Source organism: Macaca mulatta, chromosome 1 (assembly GCF_049350105.2).
Source record: "Macaca mulatta isolate MMU2019108-1 chromosome 1, T2T-MMU8v2.0, whole genome shotgun sequence".
Taxonomy (NCBI): Eukaryota; Metazoa; Chordata; class Mammalia; order Primates; family Cercopithecidae; genus Macaca; species Macaca mulatta.
In genome coordinates, this window is record NC_133406.1 from 83066883 (window position 1) to 83086450 (window position 19568).

The following is a 19568-nucleotide window of genomic DNA, read 5'->3' on the forward strand; positions in this document are numbered from 1 at the left end:
CAGGGCTGCAATCTCTCATGAAATTATTACTCCTTAGAATTCTCTCTTCTGTGGCCAGGCGTGGTGGTGCACGCCTGTAATCCCAGCACTTTGGGAAGCTGAGGCAGGTGGATCACCTGAGGTCAGGAGTTCAAGACCAGCCTGACCAACATGGTGAAACCCCTGTCTCTACTAAATACAAAAAAAAAAAAAAAATTACTCAGGTGTGGTGGTGCATGCCTGTAATCCCAGCTACTTGGGAGGCTGAGGCAGGAGAATCGCTTGAACCTGGGAGGCGAAGGTTGCACCTGGGAGCCAAGATCGCACCATTGCACTCCAGCCTGGGCAACAAGAGCAAAACTCTGTCTGAAATAATAATAAAGATAATAATAATTCTCTCTTCTGTTAATAAAACAGTTTCCAAAGTACGTTCATCAAAACATTTCCATGCTGTAATAGGTGTCACTCAAAAAAGAGATCCCAAGGCTTCTTAAAGTGGGCTAAAGGTAACAGTCCTACAGGACTTAAAACCCCTTTATTCACCAAACCCTCTCCAGAAAATAGTGTTGTATAGACTACACTTTGGAAAACACTGCATTAACCCATTCTTTTTTCTTACTGGATATAATTTGTTTGATTAAGTAACAGCACTAAAAATGCTAATGAAGTAACAGTGCTAAAAATGCTAATTTTCCTGAGTAGATAACCCGGTCCCCATGTTAGGAATGTGTGTTGAGAAGGTGCTGGAGGGCACTGTTGTAGAGGGCAGGCTTCAGTGATGGACCTCACTCTGTCACTTTCTGGCCATGTGATATGGGCAATTTATTTAATATCATTAAGCTTCAATTTCACTCTTCATAAAGTGGAATGAAGAATTGTCTCTGCTTTATTAATCTGCCCACTCTTCAGTATGACTGCCACTGACACCACCCTGCTCCACGCCACCATCATTTCTCACATGTTACCCAGTCTCCCAGCTTCCTTCTTGCTCCTCTGCCTCTCCTCCCAGGCTATTCTCAAGATGGCTGCTACATCTTGGGTACAAGGTACACTGCTCAGGTGATGGATGCACCAAAATTTCAGACTTCACCACCATACAATTCATCCATGTAGCTTTACCCCTAAAGCTATTGAAATTTTTTTTTAAAAAAAGATAGCTGCTAGAGAAGTCTGATTTAAAAAGACCTTGTCACTCCTCCAATCCCTCCATTGGCTTCTCAACTCACTAAGGGTAAAAACCATGGTTTTCACAATGATCTAGTGGCAAGTCAAAACTTCTACTGTTTAACATTTTCTATACTCTGTCCTTATGTGTAAACTAAACATAGCATGTACACAGTCTGTGGTTGTATTTTTTTAAGACTTCAATGCAAATGTATTCACATAGTATACATTGAAAGTGTACTTTGTATACAAAACTGAAAAACACTAAAAATCTTGTGTACTTCCAGGAAAAATGCTTTATGTATTTTTAAATAAATTGTTCATTTTTTTCTTCTATATGTTCTTTGAATAACTGGTGCCTTTCTCATGTTTAGGTTATACTTATCTACAGAAATAGACAACCCCCATTTTCTTCCATCAGTTTATAACTTTGTTACTATGATCAACTTCACTGTAACATTCCAAGGTTTGCAAGATCAACTCTTGTCTACTGTGGTAACTCATGAAGTTCCTCATTTAGAAGATCAACGTTCCAAGTTACTGGAGAGTATTTCCCTTGATGCCGTAACTCTTGAAGAACTAGAGGAAAAAACATTAAATTTACTGCAGAAAGCACAAGGTAAGTCAAGATATTTAGTGATAGTAAGAGATCTTTGCAACGGATAGAATAAAAAGTTATGAGAACCAAATTTTGAATTTGAGCCAAAAATAGCAAATCTCCATTTCCACCAGATAACTGATAAAGGTAGGTGAATCACCCCATTTCTAAACTTAAACATTGTGAATTTTGGTGTCCCTCAGTTCCACTTTTGCTTTAGCTCATTGTGTTGTAGAACATTTGCCACCCTTTAACTGGTATAAGTTGTAAGACAAATTTTACAGAGTCTAGTTAGTTCCCCCCATGTCTGTACTTCAGGTACAGACATCTGTTATAGATCTCAAGTTAGATTACAGAGACTGAATGATTGGGCTTTCCCCAAGTATTAATAACGAAAAGATATTTTATTTTTTATTTATTTATTTATTTATTTATTTATTTATTTATTTATTTTTTAGACAGTCTCACTCCATCACCCAGGCTGGAGTGCAGTGGCGCAATCTCGGTTCACTGCAACCTCCGCCTCCTGGGTTCCAGTGATTCTCCTGCCTCAACTTCCTGAGTACCTGGGATTACCAGCGCATGCCACCACACCCGACTTAATAACTAAAAGATATTTTAAAAGCAAATAATCCAGTGACTTTTATATATCCCATTAAAACATGCTGTTGGCCGGGCACGGTGGCTCACGCCTGTAATCCCAACACTTTGGGAGGCTGAAGCAGGCGGATCACCTGAGGTCAGGAGTTGGAGACCAGCGTGACCAACATGGAGAAACCCCATCTCTACTAAAAATACAAAATTAGCCGGGCTTGGTGGTGCATGCCTGTAATCCCAGCTACTCAGGAGGCTGAGACAGGAGAATCGCTTGAACCCAGGAGGTGGAGGCTGTGGTGAGTCAAGATGGCGCCAGTGCATTCCAGCCTGAGTTAAGAAGAACGAAACTCCGTTTAAAAAAAAAAAAGAAAAGAAGAAAAGGAAAAAAAAAAAAAGACTGTTAATTAAAGTAGCAGTAGAAATTATTTTCCTCTCCAGCACAAAAAAATCTTTACTGCATCTAAACTTCAAGAAACATAAATTCCTGAGTCACACTGATGTAGGCCCCTAACTCAACTGTGATAAAATACAGTTTATCTAACAATGGACTGCCTTTCTGTTTTAACTTGTGACTCATTGGAACCTGAAGGTTTCTCAAACACTTTAGTCCTCAAGAGTATGTATAGAAATCATCTGTAGAATTTATTACTTTTCTTTCTTTTTGAAAAATACAAATGCCCAGTGGCTACCGCCACAGACTTACTGAATCTGAACTTCCACACATTGGGCCCTGGCTTATGTTTATTTTTGAAGCTCTCTACACAATTATTATGTCCGCTTCTGATTACATATTATTTGTCTAATCTAAAGCCCATGGCTGAAATGCAAGTCCATTGTTACCAGATACTGTACTAAAACAAATTAAAAGCTAGTTTTTTTTTAAAGGCAAAATTTTACCAATAGTAATAATTAAGAATGTAATTTTTGAAAGATGAGGAAACCAAGTTTGATAGGGCATGAAGCACCCATACCTTGGGAGCAATATTGACTATTTCAAACATAAAAGAACCCAGGGAATTAAAAAAAAAACAAACAAAAACTACTTGATGATGAAGTCTCACCGACTGAGCAATCAGAATCAGAAAGTGGAAGGAAACCTGAGTGCAGTAACCTCACAGTTCCTGCAGAGAAGCCAATCCATCCTGTTTGAAATTCAAAATGTATTTTTATTTTTTTAAATAGAGATTGAATTCTTTCATTGCTTTCATCATCTTTTCTTATAATCTTAGAATAATGTTTTAGAAACTAATATATATTATATTCAAGAAATGTTTACCTGAGATTCAGCAATTCTGTTTATTCTTTTTCTTAATTCCAGTAAAGGTAAATTTACTAGTTACTTAAAACACAGTATTTATAGTAGGATCCATTTCTCATAAACACACACACACACACACATATTCTGTCTGTCTATCAATCCATTTACTTACCCTTCTATCTGCACATATGTATAGAGAGAGATACTTTGGATGATGTTACCTATGTGTTAACACTGGAACTTTTGGGGCAGTGATGCCATGGGTCCCACCCCCACCCCTCACAGCCTGGGTCCACATTTGCCCGCTTGCCCCTCCTCTCAGCCAGCGCTCACAGGTGCTACTACGTGGTAGCCCGTTCTTTATCATCCAGAGCTGGAACCACATTCACCGTGCTGCCTTGGACTTCCCGGAAGCAAGACAGATCTGTCTGTCTTGTATCAGTGCAATGCCTTGTATCAGTGCAGTGATGAATTTGAGCCGTTCCCACATTGTGGTTACAAACCTTTCTCCACCGAAAGGATATGGCTCCCCGCTATTAGACATTTACCTTAATATTGACATTTCTTCCCTAACAAATTGCTGCAAGTAACAGCACCTTGCTGCGACGTGTGGCCGAAACAAGAATAACTTTGATGAGGAGTTCCAGTGTTGCCTCTGTAAGGTCTGCTAAGATGTGCAGAAAACACTGACTTGTTCAGCATGTTCTTAACCTTTAACAAAGAACTTACATTTTTATGGCATACAACTGCCTTAGTTTGGGGAAATGATTAAGACCTTAGGAGACTTTACATTTTGTTTAAAACCTCAAACAAACAAAAGCTTCAGTAGGGAGAGTAGTGGGGAGGGCATGCCTTTCCTCCTAGGATCCTCCTGAGTGTTGCTGCCTTAGCATGCCATTGTCTTAACCCAATTCCAAAAAGAGATATGTGTTAAACAGAGAATTTTTAAGACAAATAAAGTCTATAACTCAATTTTTACAACCATGTTTACAAAAAAAAGAGCTCAAATTTAATTATATCTTATATTAGAAATACAGGCAAATCCTCATTTAGAAGCATATTTTTATTATGAAATGTTAAATACACATTTATGCCTGGAGGACCTGACTTTATTCCTTTCCAATGTTAATTATACCTAATAAGATGTTTCTTTATAACACATGAATAAATTGTGCTTCTAGTAATAAGGCTAACTACATAGACAAGGCTTCTGTATCTGTTTTTTGTTTGTTTGTTTTGTTTTTTGTTTTTTGGTTTTTGGTTTTCTTGTAAGACTGGAGCCATTGGCTGGTAACTCCTTAGGGAGCAAAACATCTAAGTATTATATAATATACATAGAAGGTGACCATCAAGATTCAGAAGCACAGCCACTCCCATTTTATGAACCACTCATATAACAAGTCATATTTTGCTATAAACTTCACCTGAATTGAACAAAAGATGGATTTCATGAGCTAAGTGAAAAGGTGTTTAAGATAACACTCATTAGGGCACTATATGCTTTTATTGTGCCTTTGCTGTTTATTCTCTACCATTTGTTCCTTGTGGTAGAGTCTGGGTATTTTTTAAAGACTGTGATCTTTGAGTAATAGTGGTTTCAGTAAAAATTGTTCTGGAAAAAAACTAAATTAAGAGACACCTTGATTATATGCATAATTTTTCCTCCTCCTTTCTAGGATTTAGTAAAACTAGGCTTTTTGTTTGTTTGTTTTTTAACTTTTAAGTTCAGGGCTACAAGTGCAGGTTTGTTACATAGGTAAACTTGTGTCATGGGGGTTTGTTGTACAGATTATTTCATCACTCAGGTATTAAGCCTAGGACCCATTAGTTATTTTTCCTGATTCTCTCCCTCCTACTACTCATCACCATCTAATAGGTTCCTGTATATGTTGTTCCCCCGTATGTGTCCATGTGTTCTCATCATTTAGCTCCCACTTACAAGTGAAAACATGGAGTGTTTAGTTTTCTGTTTCTGTGTTAGTTTGCTGAGGGTAATGGCCTCCAGTTCCATCCATGTCCCTGCCAAGGACATGATCTTGTTCTTTTTTATGGCTGCATCGTATGTACCACATTTTCTTCATCCAGTCTATCACTGATGGGCATTTAGGTTGATTACATGCCTTTGCTATTGTGAATAGTGAAAACTAGCCATTCTTATGTTTATTTATTTATTTATTGAGACAGTGTTTCGCTCCATTGCCAGGCTGGAGTACAGTGGCACAATCTCGGCTCACTGCAACCTCCACCTCCCAGGTTCCAGCGATTCTCCTGCCTCAGCCTCCCAAGTAGCTGGGACTACAGGCACGCACCACCACACCCAGCTAATTTTTGTATTTTTAGTAGAGAAGCAGTTTCACCATGTTGGCCAGGATGGTCTCGATCTCTTCACCTCGTGATCCGCCCTTCTCGGCTTCCCAAAGTGCTGAGATTACAGTTGTAAGCTACCCACTGCGCCTGGCCGAAAACTAGCCATTCTTATTGCCTCTTATTTTCTCTTTGGTGTGACTGCCCAACCTCTGTGGGAAATGGTGTGATAGGGTGAGTACTGTGAGAGGTGGTCCATGACTTAGGTCCAGACATTCCTGTAAAAGCTTCACCTGCATCAATAAGAATATGGTACACAGATTGTGGAATATACTAATTTCATTATTCCCAGCAATAGTCATATCAAGCTGAAATACTGTGTTTAGTTCTGGATGCCACATTTTTAAAAGGCTCGTTTCAAACTAAAATGTGTCCAAGGGCAAGAATCAAAGAGGGCTCTAAAAATCATATCATAAGAAAAAAGCAGTTGAGGAAAATGTGGATGTTTAGCCCATAAAACAGAAGAGTTTATAATGGAAACCTGAGAGCTCCCTTAAATATGTGAAGGGAATAGATTTATTATTTGTACTTTCTAGAGAAGTGCTTTTTCAAAAGGTGAGTTGCAATCTGTTCGTGGGTTGAGAAATAAATGTCATTGGCCATGATCAGTTTCATATGTTTAATAAAATAGAATACAAAATATCAGAACACATCACGTGAAATAATGGCATACTTGTTATTTTTTGAAAATTGATTTTAATATTCTGTGTGTATAGTGGGTCATACTGTAAATGTATTCCTTATCATGGAATGGTTACTTATTATATGCCTGTAATAAAAATAGGATCCACCAATACTAAAGTAATATAAAGAAGAGATGAGGGAGTGGGAAGTGAGGTGTACAAACTATTAATCAAAATCTTTTTTTTTTTTTTTTTTTTTTTTTTGAGACGGAGTCTCACACTGTCGCCCAGGCTGGAGTGCAGTGGCCGGATCTCAGCTCACTGCAAGCTCCGCCTCCCGGGTTCACGCCATTCTCCAGCCTCAGCCTCCCGAGTAGCTGGGACTACAGGCGCCCGCCACCACGCCCGGCTAGTTTTTTGTATTTTTTTAGTAGAAACGGGGTTTCACCGTGTTAGCCAGGATGGTCTCGATCTCCTGACCTCGTGATCCGCCTGTCTCGGCCTCCCAAAGTGCTGGGATTACAGGCTTGAGCCACCGCGCCCCGCCTCAAATTCTTATTAGAAATATTACCTAACTTCATTTAAGAGCCCATGTCGGACATAAAGCCAATAAGAAGCCAACAGTAAAAACCCTTACACAAAGAGTGCAGAGTGAGGAAATAGCCATTTACTGTTACAGTAGTCTTTATTTAACTTCACTTTTTGTTTATCTTTAGGATACGCGTTAGATGATGAAGAAATTATAGATACCTTAAGAAAATCCAAAATGACATCAAATGAAATTTCAAAGCGCATTGAAGCAACAAAAAAAGCTGAAAGTGAAATCCAAGCAATACGTAAAAACTATCTCCCCATTGCAACCCGAGGTGCCCTGCTCTACTTTCTAGTAGCTGGTCTCACGCAAATCAACTACATGTACCAGTTCTCCCTAGACTGGTTTCATCAGGTTTTTGTTTTGTCAGTAGTTTCCAAAAGCAAAGAACAAGAACATAGTTTTAAAAGGGAGAAAGTGTCTCCAAAAGAAGTTCATGAGATTATAAATATTTCAACAGAACCCAACTTGGAAAATGAGAAAAATCTCTTAGATAAGCATATTAAAAGTGCAATAGATGTGTTGACAAAAAGTATTTTTAAGGTGAGACATTCTTTAGTGTGGATTTTACTTGTTTATTTAATCTCACTGGATTAATATGTTATATTTTCCCTATAGGTGGTTTCTTCAGCTCTATTTAATGAAGATAAACTTTGCTTCTCTTTTCGGCTTTGTACTGCAATCATGCAAAATAATGCTAATGGAAATCTAATACAGGATGACATTGGATTCCTACCAGAAGAAGAATGGAACATCTTTTTATATTCTGGCATATTGATAAATATTAAAAGTGCATTATCCCAGTCTAGACTTACTAGTAAGTAAAAGTTATTATTCTGGATTCCGTAAAAGTCCATTAAAAGTGTGTTTCCTTCCACTAAGGTGCTCCAAGTCAATGCCTCTATAATTGATTAAAGTAAAAGTAGCTTGAGGTCAAGCACCTCCACTGTTACTCAATAATTTTTTAATGAATGAATGAATACATAAATGATAATTGCTATGATTATTATAATCCTAATCTACAAAGCAGAATATCTAATGGTAGTCAACAGGAGCACACCCAAACATAAACACTGATTGGATACCTTCAGGAGTTAAAACTTCCCCCACCCCTAATTACAGTTGCCCTCATTTTCTTATGAAAACTTGGTTGAAAATTTGAAACGCAAAAGTCATGTTTATCCAAAAAGGTTAGACACAATTATTTAATTATTGAATCTGTTTCTATGTTGTATTTTTATTATGTTTATTATCTAAGCTGTGGTCAAATACATATAACATAGAATTTATCATCTCAATTTTTAAGTGATATTAAATACATTCACGTTGTTATGCTGTAATTTGTAAATTTTAAGTCTGCAAAATGGCAGAGTAGGATGCTATAGGCTCCCTTCCTTCACAGAGATACCAAGGTAACAACAATATACAGATCAGAATACCTCTGCGAGAACTCTAGAGATCAGTTGAGAAGCTACAGCATCCAGGCTATTGTAAAACCAAGAAGAGACTCCAGTGAAAGGGGTAGGAAATTTTCCATCATTTGACACATGCCTATTCATGCCCCTCCCTCTTTGTGGTATAATGTGGAACAACTGACAGGAAATACCCCATATCAGAGCTCTTCCCTCAGATAGAAACAAAAGAGTAGACAGTGCATCCAGTGTTCTGGCTTGTCTAGGGGCCTCCCAAGGGACTGGTTTTTGTCTTGCCTGACTCAGAATATTGGCAAGACTGGCACTGGAGCTTGGAAGCCACTAAAATCCAGATGCAAGCAGCACATTAGACCTACAGTTTCACAGGGAGAAATTAGGGGGAGCAAGGGATTAGAAAAGGTTAAAAAGGTCTTAGAACCTCCAACTAGGCTGGTTGGTGAGGGTTTTCCCCTGCACAAAGCCAGTACCAAAGACTGGGAAAGGTGGTTGTTTTTTCAGATGCCAACCCCGGAAAAAAAGATATTAAGGCAAACAAAGAAACAAGGGGAAATGGTCCAATCAAAGGAACAAAATGAAGCTCCAGAAACCAGTCCCACAGAAATGCAGATCTATGAGCTGCCTGACAAGGAATTTAAAATAACTGTCATAAAGTTGCTCAGTGAGCTAAAATAAATAAATAAATAACAGAGAACTAAATAAAGTCAGTTAAATGATGCATGAACAAAATGAGAATATCAGCAAAGACATAAAAACTATAAAAAAGAAGGAAACAAATTCTGAAGGTGAAAAATGCAAAATCTGAACTGAAAAATTATTACAGGGGTTCAACAGCAGACTTAATCAGACAGAACAAAGAATCAACAAACTTGAAGACAGATCATTTGAAATTATCAAGTCAGAAAAGCAAAAAAAAAAAAAAAAAAGCTAAAAATTTAAAAAGCAAAAAGAGCCTAAGGGACCTATAGGATGCTATTAAGTTGACCAATATATGCATTATGGCACTCCCAGAAGAAGAAAAAAAGAGAGAAAGGGGTAGAGAAATTCTCTGAAGAAACAGTTGCTAAAAACTTCCCAAATCTAAGGAAAGAAAAAAACATACAGGTTCAAAAAATTCAAAGAACTCCACTAGGATGAATCCAAAAAGAAACACAGCAGACACATTATTATCAAACTGTCCAAAGTCAAAGACAATGACAGAATCTTGAAAGCAGCAAGAGAAAAAGTTATTTGTACATACAAGGGAGCTTCTATATGATTACCAGTGACTTCTCAGGAAAACCTTTGCAAACTAGAGGGAGTGAGATATATATTCAAAGTGCTAAAAGAAAAAAACTCTCAACCAATAATACTATATGTGTCAAAACTGCCCTTCAAAAATGAAAGAAAAATTAAGATTTCTCAGATAAACAAACATTGAGGGAGTTTATTACCACTAGAAATGCTCTCCAAGAAATGCTACAGAAACTCCTTTAAGTTGAAGCAAAAGGATAATACACAGCAACATGAAACTATATGAAAAATATAAGGTTCTTCAGTAAAGGTAAATATGTGGAGAAAGATAGTAACCTGTACTATTGTAATTTTGGTAAATGTAACTTAAGTTACAAAAACATTTTTTACTCTATAATTATGTTAATGGGTATGCAATATATAAAAATATAACTTGTGATATCAATAACATAAGGGGGGGTGCTAAAGCCCTAAATTAGTAGATTTTGGTTTTTTTGAAGGCATAGTTTCACTGTCACCCAGGCTAGAATACAGTGATGGGATCATAGCTCACTGTAGCCTCCAACTTCTGGGCTCAAGTGATCCTCTCGCCTCACCTCCCAAGTAGCTGGGACTGCAGGCACATGCCACCATACCCAGCTAATTTTTAAAAATTTTTTGTAGAGATGAGATCTCATTATGTTGCCAGGATGGGAGTAGAATTTTTGTATGAGACTGAAGTTAAGTTGTTGTCAGTTTAAAATAGAATGCTATAAAATTAAGATTAAACTATGTAATTGCAATAGTAACCACAAAGAAAATATCTATAGAATATGCACAAAACAAAATGAGAAGGGAATCAAAGTATATCACTATGAAAATCAACAAAATACCGAAAAAGGCAATAAAAGAGGACAGGAAGGAAGAAAGTTACAAGACATACAGAAAACAACAAATGGCAATAGTAATTCCTTCCCTATGAGTAATTACTTTAAATTTAAATGGATTAAACTCTTCAATAAAAAGGCACAGATTGGCCGAATTAATTTAAAAAACAGTATCTAACTATATGCTGTCTACAGGAGACTCATATCTAAAGGAACACATAGGCTGAAAATGAAAGAATGGAGAAAAATATTCCATGCAAATGGTAACCAAAGAGAGTAGGAGTGGTTATACTAATATCAGATGAAGTAGACTTGAAATCAAAACTGTTACAAAAGACAAAGACAGATGTGAGATAATGATAAAAGGGTCAATTCACCAAGAAGATATGTAGTAATAAATGCTTATGCACTAAACCTCAGAGCTCCCAAATACATGAAGCAAACTTTGACAAATTAAAGGGAGAAATAAGACAGCGACCCAATAATAGTAGGAGACTTCAGTACTCCATTTTCAGTACTGAATAAAACAATGAAACAGAAGCCGTAAGAAAATTGAACAACATAGTAGATCAACTGGATCAAACAGACATACACAGAGCTGTCTTCCCAACAACAGCAGGATGTACATTCTTATTAAGTGCACATACACATTCCCCAGGAGAGACCACATGTTAGACCATAAAACAAATCTTAACAAATTCAAGAAGTCATACCAAGTGTATTTGTCAAACACAATGAAATGATACTAGAAATCAACAGAATGAAAACTGAAAAATCCACAAAGATGTAGAAATTAACACACTCTTAAACACCCAGTAGGTCAAAGACTAAATCACAAGGGAAATTAGAAAATACTTAGGGACAAATGAAAATGCAACCTATTAAAACTTAGGGGATACATTGAAAGCAGTGCTAAGATGAAAGTTTATAACTGTAAATACCTACATTAAAAAAGAAGAAAGTGTACGTAACTTTTACCTCAAGAAACTAGAAAAACAACATATTAAACCCAAAGCTAGCAAAAGGAATGAAATAATAAAGACTAAAGCAGTGATAAACAAAATAGAGAATAGAAAAAGAATAAACAAAACTAACGGTTGGTGTTTTGAAAAGATCAACAAAATTTGCAAACCTTGAGCTCAGTTAACTAAGAAAAAAAGAGAGAAGATGCAAATAATAAAAATCAGGAAAGAAAGGGACAACATTAAAGTAGATTCAGAGAAATAAAAAGATTTCTAAGAGACTACCGTGAACAATTGTATGCCAATGAATTGGATAACCTAGAAGTAATGGATAAATTCCTTGTAGTCTACTGAGACTGAATCATGAAGAAATAGAAAATCTGAACACACCAATAACAAGGAGATTGAACAGGTAATCAAAAACCGCCAAAAAAAAAAGCAAATTTTAGGACCAGTTGGCTGCATTGAATTCTACCAAACATTTAAAAATTAACATAAATTTTCCTGAAGCTCTTTCAAAAAGTGAAGAGACAGAAACACTTTCTAACTCATTCTGTGAGGCCAGTATTATTCTGATACCAAAGCCAGACAAACATACTACAAGTAAACTACAGACCAATATTTCTGAATAACATTGATGCAAAAATCCTCAGCAAAATACTAACAAACCAAATTCAACAGCACATTAAGAAGATTGTACACCATAACCAACTGGGATTTATTCTCAGTTCCACAACAGTATTAATATCTTTAACACTACCAAAGTGTACACTTAAGAATGGTTAAGATGAACTGGGTGTAGTGGCTCATGCCTGTAGTCCCAACACTTTGGGAGGTCAAGGTGGGAGGCAGATCACTTTAGGCCAGGAGTTTGAGATCAGCCTGGCCAACATGGCAAAAAATACAAAAATTAGCCGGGCATTGTGGCACACACCTGTAATCCCAGCTACTTGTGAGGCTGAGGCACAATAATCGCTTGAAACCAGGAAGCAAAGGTTGCAGTGAGCAGAGATCGCACCACTGCACTCCAGCCTGGGTGAGAATGAGACTCTGTCTCAAAAAACAAAAACAAAAAAAGGTTTAGAATGATAAATTTAGTTATATTTTTACCACAATAAAAACAATTACCTCTTATGTAATTTTTATATAAAGTAGCTTTCTGTTTTATTTATGTAAAATATATTTTTATTTCTATAAAATAGTTTTTATATGAAATAGCCTAGCAGCACATCTTTGTCAAGTATCTACTTTGTAATAAATAACTAAAAGGTAAAGGGCTTATCTCTTCTAATGTGATCATTTTTCTTTTTTTATTAGGCACATTTGAAATAGATGAAAGTCAGCATCTTCAGTGGCTGTCAGATTCTAGGTGGAGGCAGTGCCAATATGTCAGCGCTCACCTGGAACCATTTTCACTTCTGTGCAAATCCCTTTTATCAAATGTATCACAATGGGATACTTTTAAGAATAGTAAAGCAGTTTATTCTCTGATCAGCACACCTTTCTCTTCAGAAAATGCTTCATTGGAGGAAAATACAAAACCACCAGAGGAGAGTAAGAAAGCATTCAATGTTTTAACCTAACTTAAGTACGTGTGTATGTGTATGGATTTTCAATTTGTAAATGTCATACAATATCTTACATTATGAAAAAATTGAAGGGAGGAATATAACTACATTTTAAGCATGCACATGTTATTCAATATAACCCTCATAACAATCCATGAAAGGATTATAAAGAACTTCATGAGAAAATCTGATTAGAAATCAGAATTTCAGAGAGATTAAATATACCACACTAGTTTCATTACACCATGCTAGTTTGGAATCTTGGATCTGAACAAACCTACATATATTGTTCATTTTAACAAATGTGTATTTTTAAAATTACATGGGAAAGGATCTTACCTTAAATTCAAATGTCTTACTATTTTTAGCACATCTTTTTCTTTTTCTTTTTCCACTTCGAACTCTCCGTTTTTCCCTACTACCTTCACTCATAACACCCCCACTCAGATCACAACCTAATTTGTTTCCTTCCACATTTTTCTCTACTTCACTTCCTGATTTTTGCCAAAATAAACAATTATATTATGCAATAACATGAACATCCTTATACATTTTTCCTTTGCTTTTATTTCTATAAGATAAATAATCAGAAGTGGAATTGCTGGAACAAAAGGAAATTATTTTTATGTTAACAGTTGCTGCCAAGTTGCTTTCTTTAAAAGTCTATGATAATTTATATTTCCACCAGCAATATGAATGCCCATTTTCCATAGGAGTATTGATTTTTTTTTAATTTTGCCCATCTGAAAAGCTTAAACTCCCATTAGTGTTATAGATAATTCGCTTTTGTCTTATTATATGTATTAACATCTATATTCAAATATTTTTCAGAATTTTTTATTGTCTATTGAATTTGTTTTTATAATACCTATGCTATATGTGTTTAAATGTTTGTATAGTCAATTATGTCTATTTTTTTCTTTTATACATTCTTGATTTCAGGTTCTTATTAAGGTCTCCTCCTCCTGTAGAGTTTTCTCTTTAAGTTGTTATCATTTTATTTTGTTGCATTTATCTCTAATATATGTGGGACCCATAATTTATTATACTGTAAGAGTCAGCAACTTTTATTTAAAAGAATTCTTTATTGACCCTTTTTGTAAAGTGAAGATCTTTTTATTTTGCAAATAACCCCAAATTATCCATTTATAACTATACCTTCATGTATCATGAACTTTTCTTAAGATCAACACATCAATATTATCTGCATTCAAAAAAGCCATTTCTATAACCTAATTTGTATTTAAAGTTAGACATTGGGAAAATACCACAGAAATAAGAGGTAAGTAGAAATGATAACCGTATCCAGGACAGCTGGAAATGAAGACTAGAAGACTTCCCACCTTGCAAAAAATTGTAATCCAGTAGGACTCTATTGTGGTGGTAAGCGGGGTCAGTATTAAATATATGTAGATAGATATAATATTTAATTTTTCAAAAATTTGATAATCTGGTTGCATTTCCATTTGGTTCTCATTTCCCATATCTGTTATAGCTGGATGAATAGAAATCTCCAACCTCTACTCTTATTAGTTTATATTCATCAGAAAGACACCACATATACAGGAACAGGTTATAATGTGTTGACTGGCTGTGCCTTTGGCTTCTCATTTTATTTCTTCATCTGTCCATCATCTTCTTATATTACTATTCATTCACCACTTCAGTCGGTCCAAGTTGAAACTTAAATCTGTCTTAATGTCTCCGTCTTTTGAGGTGTGAAGTGCAGCTAGTGATGCCGTAAAGCTTACGGAAATAAAGCTCACTTTAAAAGTCAGCCATGTTGAGAAAAAAAAAAAAAACTTCATAATTTTATGACAGAAATGTTCATTGTGATATCTTTTAATGATAAAAAGTATTTGACTGTTAATCCCAGTTTCTTTCTCTAAATTATATCTAGCTGAACTTTTGAATGAAAATAAAGAAACATGTAATCCTATAAATTTTCCCTGGGAGAAACTCACTTCATTTCAAAGACTTATTTTGGTAAGATATCTTATGAGGAAATATTAATATTCTAAATATTTTGAGTGCTTTATTAGTAACTTAAGCCCTTCAAAATTAAAATTTTACAAGTCAAATGTATTTTTAAAGTACCTTTTGTGAACGTTAATGTGAGAGGGAAACACACCTCCCCTTAATGCTTCTTTCATATGGAGAGTCCAATGTGAGGAACATTCCTGGAGTCCCTCTGTCCCCTCATTTGTTCTTCCCTAGAGAGGAGGACTCATAGCCCTGTCCCTTTTGGGATTTGTCTGCCTATAACGAGCATACTTTCTGGCTGCTTCTCCATGCCATAAACCATACAGGAACAGACCTTGGTCCTGTAGGGAGAGGCCAGTGGCTGACCAGCACTACTTGTGACAGGTAAGTCTGTCTAATTCTAGATTCTGTATCAGGAAGCACATTGTTGCCTCATACCTAAGCCACATCCACCAGCATGACCTTTATTATTAATAAAATGATATTTTTGCCCAACACCTCTATTTCTCAATTGTTTCGGAACCTGGCTGAGGGTAGAGGTGGGTGGATTATGGGTATGCATGGGTGTCATTTATTAGCACCCCTAACACATGAAGAATTTAGTATGTGTTAAGCACTTTACATATATTATTCCAGTTAATACTTATAATAGTCTTGGAAGGTAGGCACAATTATTTCCCTCATTTTACAGATTAGGAAACCAAGGTTTATAAATTGCCTAATAGAGCCAGGTTGAATCTCAGACAGCTTGGCTCTCATATCTGTGTTCTTGGCAGTCATACTATATTATACTTTCCAGGGTAGATTATCCTAAATTCATCCTTATTGCCTTAAAAAAATCTTTATTTTGACATTTATTCCCTAATTTAGTGAAGGGAAAATCTCTCACCTCATTTAAATTCCTTAAATCCTTAATTTCCTGAAATTCTTGAAAATGCTAACCTGGACAACCAGTAATCCTTTTGATTTCTGCCTTAAACTTTATTTTTGCAACACTTTAAAAATTCGCTCTATGTAAAGATTGCAAAATATGACTGCATCTGGCTTATAAACATGTTTTATTTGGCCTGAAGTTTTGTTTGATTTTTTGCAACTTTTCAGGTGCAATTTATTACTAATCAAATGGATTTGAACCTGTGATCTTGCTTAGAAGATTTCTGTCTTAATTCATTTGGGTTGCTGTAACAAAATAGATTGCTAAAACCCAATAGATTGGGTAATTTATAAACAACGGAAATGTACTGCTCACCACGCTGGAGGCTGGGAGTCCAACATCAAGGACCCAGCAGATTCAGTGTCTGGTGAGGGCTTGCTTCATGGGTGGCATCATCTTGCTGTGTCCTCACAACACGAAAGTCTTTTTCTTTTCTTTTCTTTTTTTAAATTAGGTCTCACTCTGTCATCCAGGCTGTAGGGCTGTAGTGCAGTGGTGTGATCATAGCTCACTGCAGCCTGAAACTCCTGCCTCAGCCACCTGAGTAGCTGAGACTACGGGTGTGCATCACCATGACAGGCTAATTTTTTAAGAGATGAGATCTCACTATGTTGCCCAGGTTCCTCAAGACTTATTTATAAGGGAGCTATCTTTATAAAGGAACTAATCTCACCCTCATGACCTAATCCTCTCCTAAGTTTCCACCTCTTAATACTGACACATTGGAGATTAGGTTTCACCATACAAATTTGGAGGAGACACCAGCATTCAGACCATAGCAACTTCTAAGTTTTTAAGCAAAAATAACTAAAATAAATATCATATATTTTTTTAAAATTATATGTATACATATCTTGAAGTGAGTTGTTTTCTGGGTTTATTGTGATAAAATATAGATACATTATTTCATTTAATCTTCATAATAATCTGTTTTAACCCTTTAAGCATGCAATTCGGTGACATTTAGTATATCTACAATGTTGCATAACTATCATCCTCATACCTTTCCAAAACTTTGTCATTGTCTTAAATAGAAATTCTGTACCTGTTAAATAATAACTCCCCAGTCTCTCCTCCTGACAGTTGCTGGCAACCACCATTCTGCCTTCTGCCTCCCATCATGCTTATGTCTGGCTTATTTCACATAGCATGATGTTTTCAGAGTTCATCCATGTTGTACCATGTGTCAGAATTTCCTCCCATTTTAAGGCTGAGTAATATCCCATTGTGTGTACATATCATGTTTCATTTAGCCATTAATCCATTGATAGACAACGAAGGTTTGTTTCTGCCTTTTGGCTATTGTGAACAATGCTGCTAGGAACATTGATACACACATTTGGTTTTTGTTTTGGTTTGAGTTTGGATTTTTTTTATTTTTGAGCCAAAATTTGAAAATTGAGAGATTTCAAATAAAAATCCAGATTTCTGGCCTTAGGCAACACTGAGCCCACATCCCTCAATGGCAGCAATAGCTAGAGCTGAGTAGTGTCTGTCCCTTTGGCCCAGTGCACTACAGTCTTCACTGCTCCCTGCTACTTCCTGACACTGCAGTTGAATGTTAGTTGCCATTTGCAAATATGATGATATTTGCATCTTTATTTTTCTTTTAGAAGAGGATTTTCTTCTTCTATCCAACCCACTTCTCTAATTTTTATCTACCTGACTACTTTAGACAGATTGATACCTCTACTCTACATGTGGATTATTGACATAGTCGTGACATGAAAATATATTTAAGCTATATTAATTGACAAATACAAAATATTGAACAATCTGTACAGAATAACTTCATTTGTGGAGAAAGGGAGGGAAGGGGAGAGATGCCTGTATATGTGTTGAAAATATCTAGGAGGAGACATAAGAAACAACATATCTGGGGATATATCTGGGGAGTAACAATACAAGAAACAATGTATCTGGGGAGTAAGACCTTCACTTTTTCATTTTTACCTTTTTGCATTGCTTGAATTTTATGTAGCAAGGATGAATTACCTGAACAACAAAAATAACTAGATTTTAAACCTGTGCCACATTATCTTCTCCCAGTAAGTTCCCAGTGATTTTAGTTTATGAACTAGAAATTTTATGAGTATAGTGATCCTATCTTCCAAACCAGAAGTTAGAAGTCATGGTCTGATCAAGTGTTGAGTGTATGCATAGGAAAACTAAGTTAGATATTTAAAACTGAGCCTGACCTGTAAGAGTTAGAAATTGAGATTGTCACATAAAAGATTAAGTTAAAATATATTAGAAAGAAGCTTGCCCTGGAGAAGGAGAATTTCTCAGAGTTCCATGAAGACAAGGACTTTGCCTAGCTTTTCACCCCTCGCCACTGCTATAGCCTATTGGACTGAAAAGAGGGTGTGAAAGAGGACAATGAGGGGATATAGACATGCAGAAAATTTTCAGAATGATTTGTGGTTGCTTAGGAGCTAGTGAAATTGAATTCAACAGAACTCTGTTTATTCTACCTTCCGTTTCTCACCTACCTCTAAAAAAAAAAAAAAAAAGCCTCAAGTTTTAAATTTACAACAGTGGAGAAATGTAACAAAATCTTGATTAATCAATTGAATAAAAAGAGGAGCTAGTGGCACGTTGGTGACAAAAAATTATGATGACCATTTGGGAGCATAGATTCTCAACAGTGATGGTATCGGGGAAACACCTAATCATTTGTTTCACTCAACGATTCTAACACGGTCTCACTAACTGGATATTCTGAGTGAACTCTGCTATTAGACCTAGAGTCTTTGTGTGCTGCCTATTTTCATTTTTAAAAAATATGATACATATAATTAAAAGAAAATTTTAAGAATAATTTTTCCAAAACATAACAGAAAAGAGCAGAATTCAGCATAATGATTAAATGTGCTGTGTTAAATATATAAAATTGCCAATATTTGACAGTTATTGAAAGGTAAAAATGGCAACTTCCCATGGTCCAACCTGGTACATCACACAGACACATAGACATGTGTAGCTTCAGTTTTGCTTTAAATGATGGAGTCCCAGATGTTGAACATGTTCAGGACATATTTTATGGTCATTAGGTAGAGAAATATCATGTAAGTGATTTGTGTAAAACAGTTTTTATGAGAAAGGTCTTTCCTCTGAAGTTTGCAATGATTTCCAGTATACCCTGAACCTCTGTTTACTACACATTTGCACTGTTTCCAAAATCTTTTAGTCCATCTAGCATTCTTTTCAGATTTGTATTCTAATTGCTTAAACATATAAAGATTGTGCTATTTGTTTTCATTTTACTAATGGAAGAATTAATACTCTTCCAGTTGTGTTATCCTGGATTTTCTTCCCTCCAACACCATGGGGTTTTCTTGCTCTAGACATGTATAGCAGAGCAGGAAGAAAACCGAGGGGGAAAAAATTTCTTTTTGCAGAATTAGGGAGTATAAC

At 35.9% G+C, this 19568-nt stretch overlaps 1 protein-coding gene across 2 annotated transcripts in view; it reads left to right on the forward strand.

Moving 5' to 3' along the window:
• Nucleotides 1-19568, forward strand: part of DNAH14 (dynein axonemal heavy chain 14) — a 497862-nt gene that overhangs the window by 431534 nt on the left and 46760 nt on the right. For both annotated transcript variants that reach the window (XM_077938651.1, XM_077938650.1), the window contains 5 exons: nucleotides 1518-1762; nucleotides 7300-7718; nucleotides 7794-7992; nucleotides 12984-13220; nucleotides 15135-15220. In XM_077938651.1, the coding sequence (XP_077794777.1) occupies nucleotides 1518-1762; nucleotides 7300-7718; nucleotides 7794-7992; nucleotides 12984-13220; nucleotides 15135-15220 (1186 nt within the window). The remainder of the gene's footprint in view (nucleotides 1-1517; nucleotides 1763-7299; nucleotides 7719-7793; nucleotides 7993-12983; nucleotides 13221-15134; nucleotides 15221-19568) is intronic.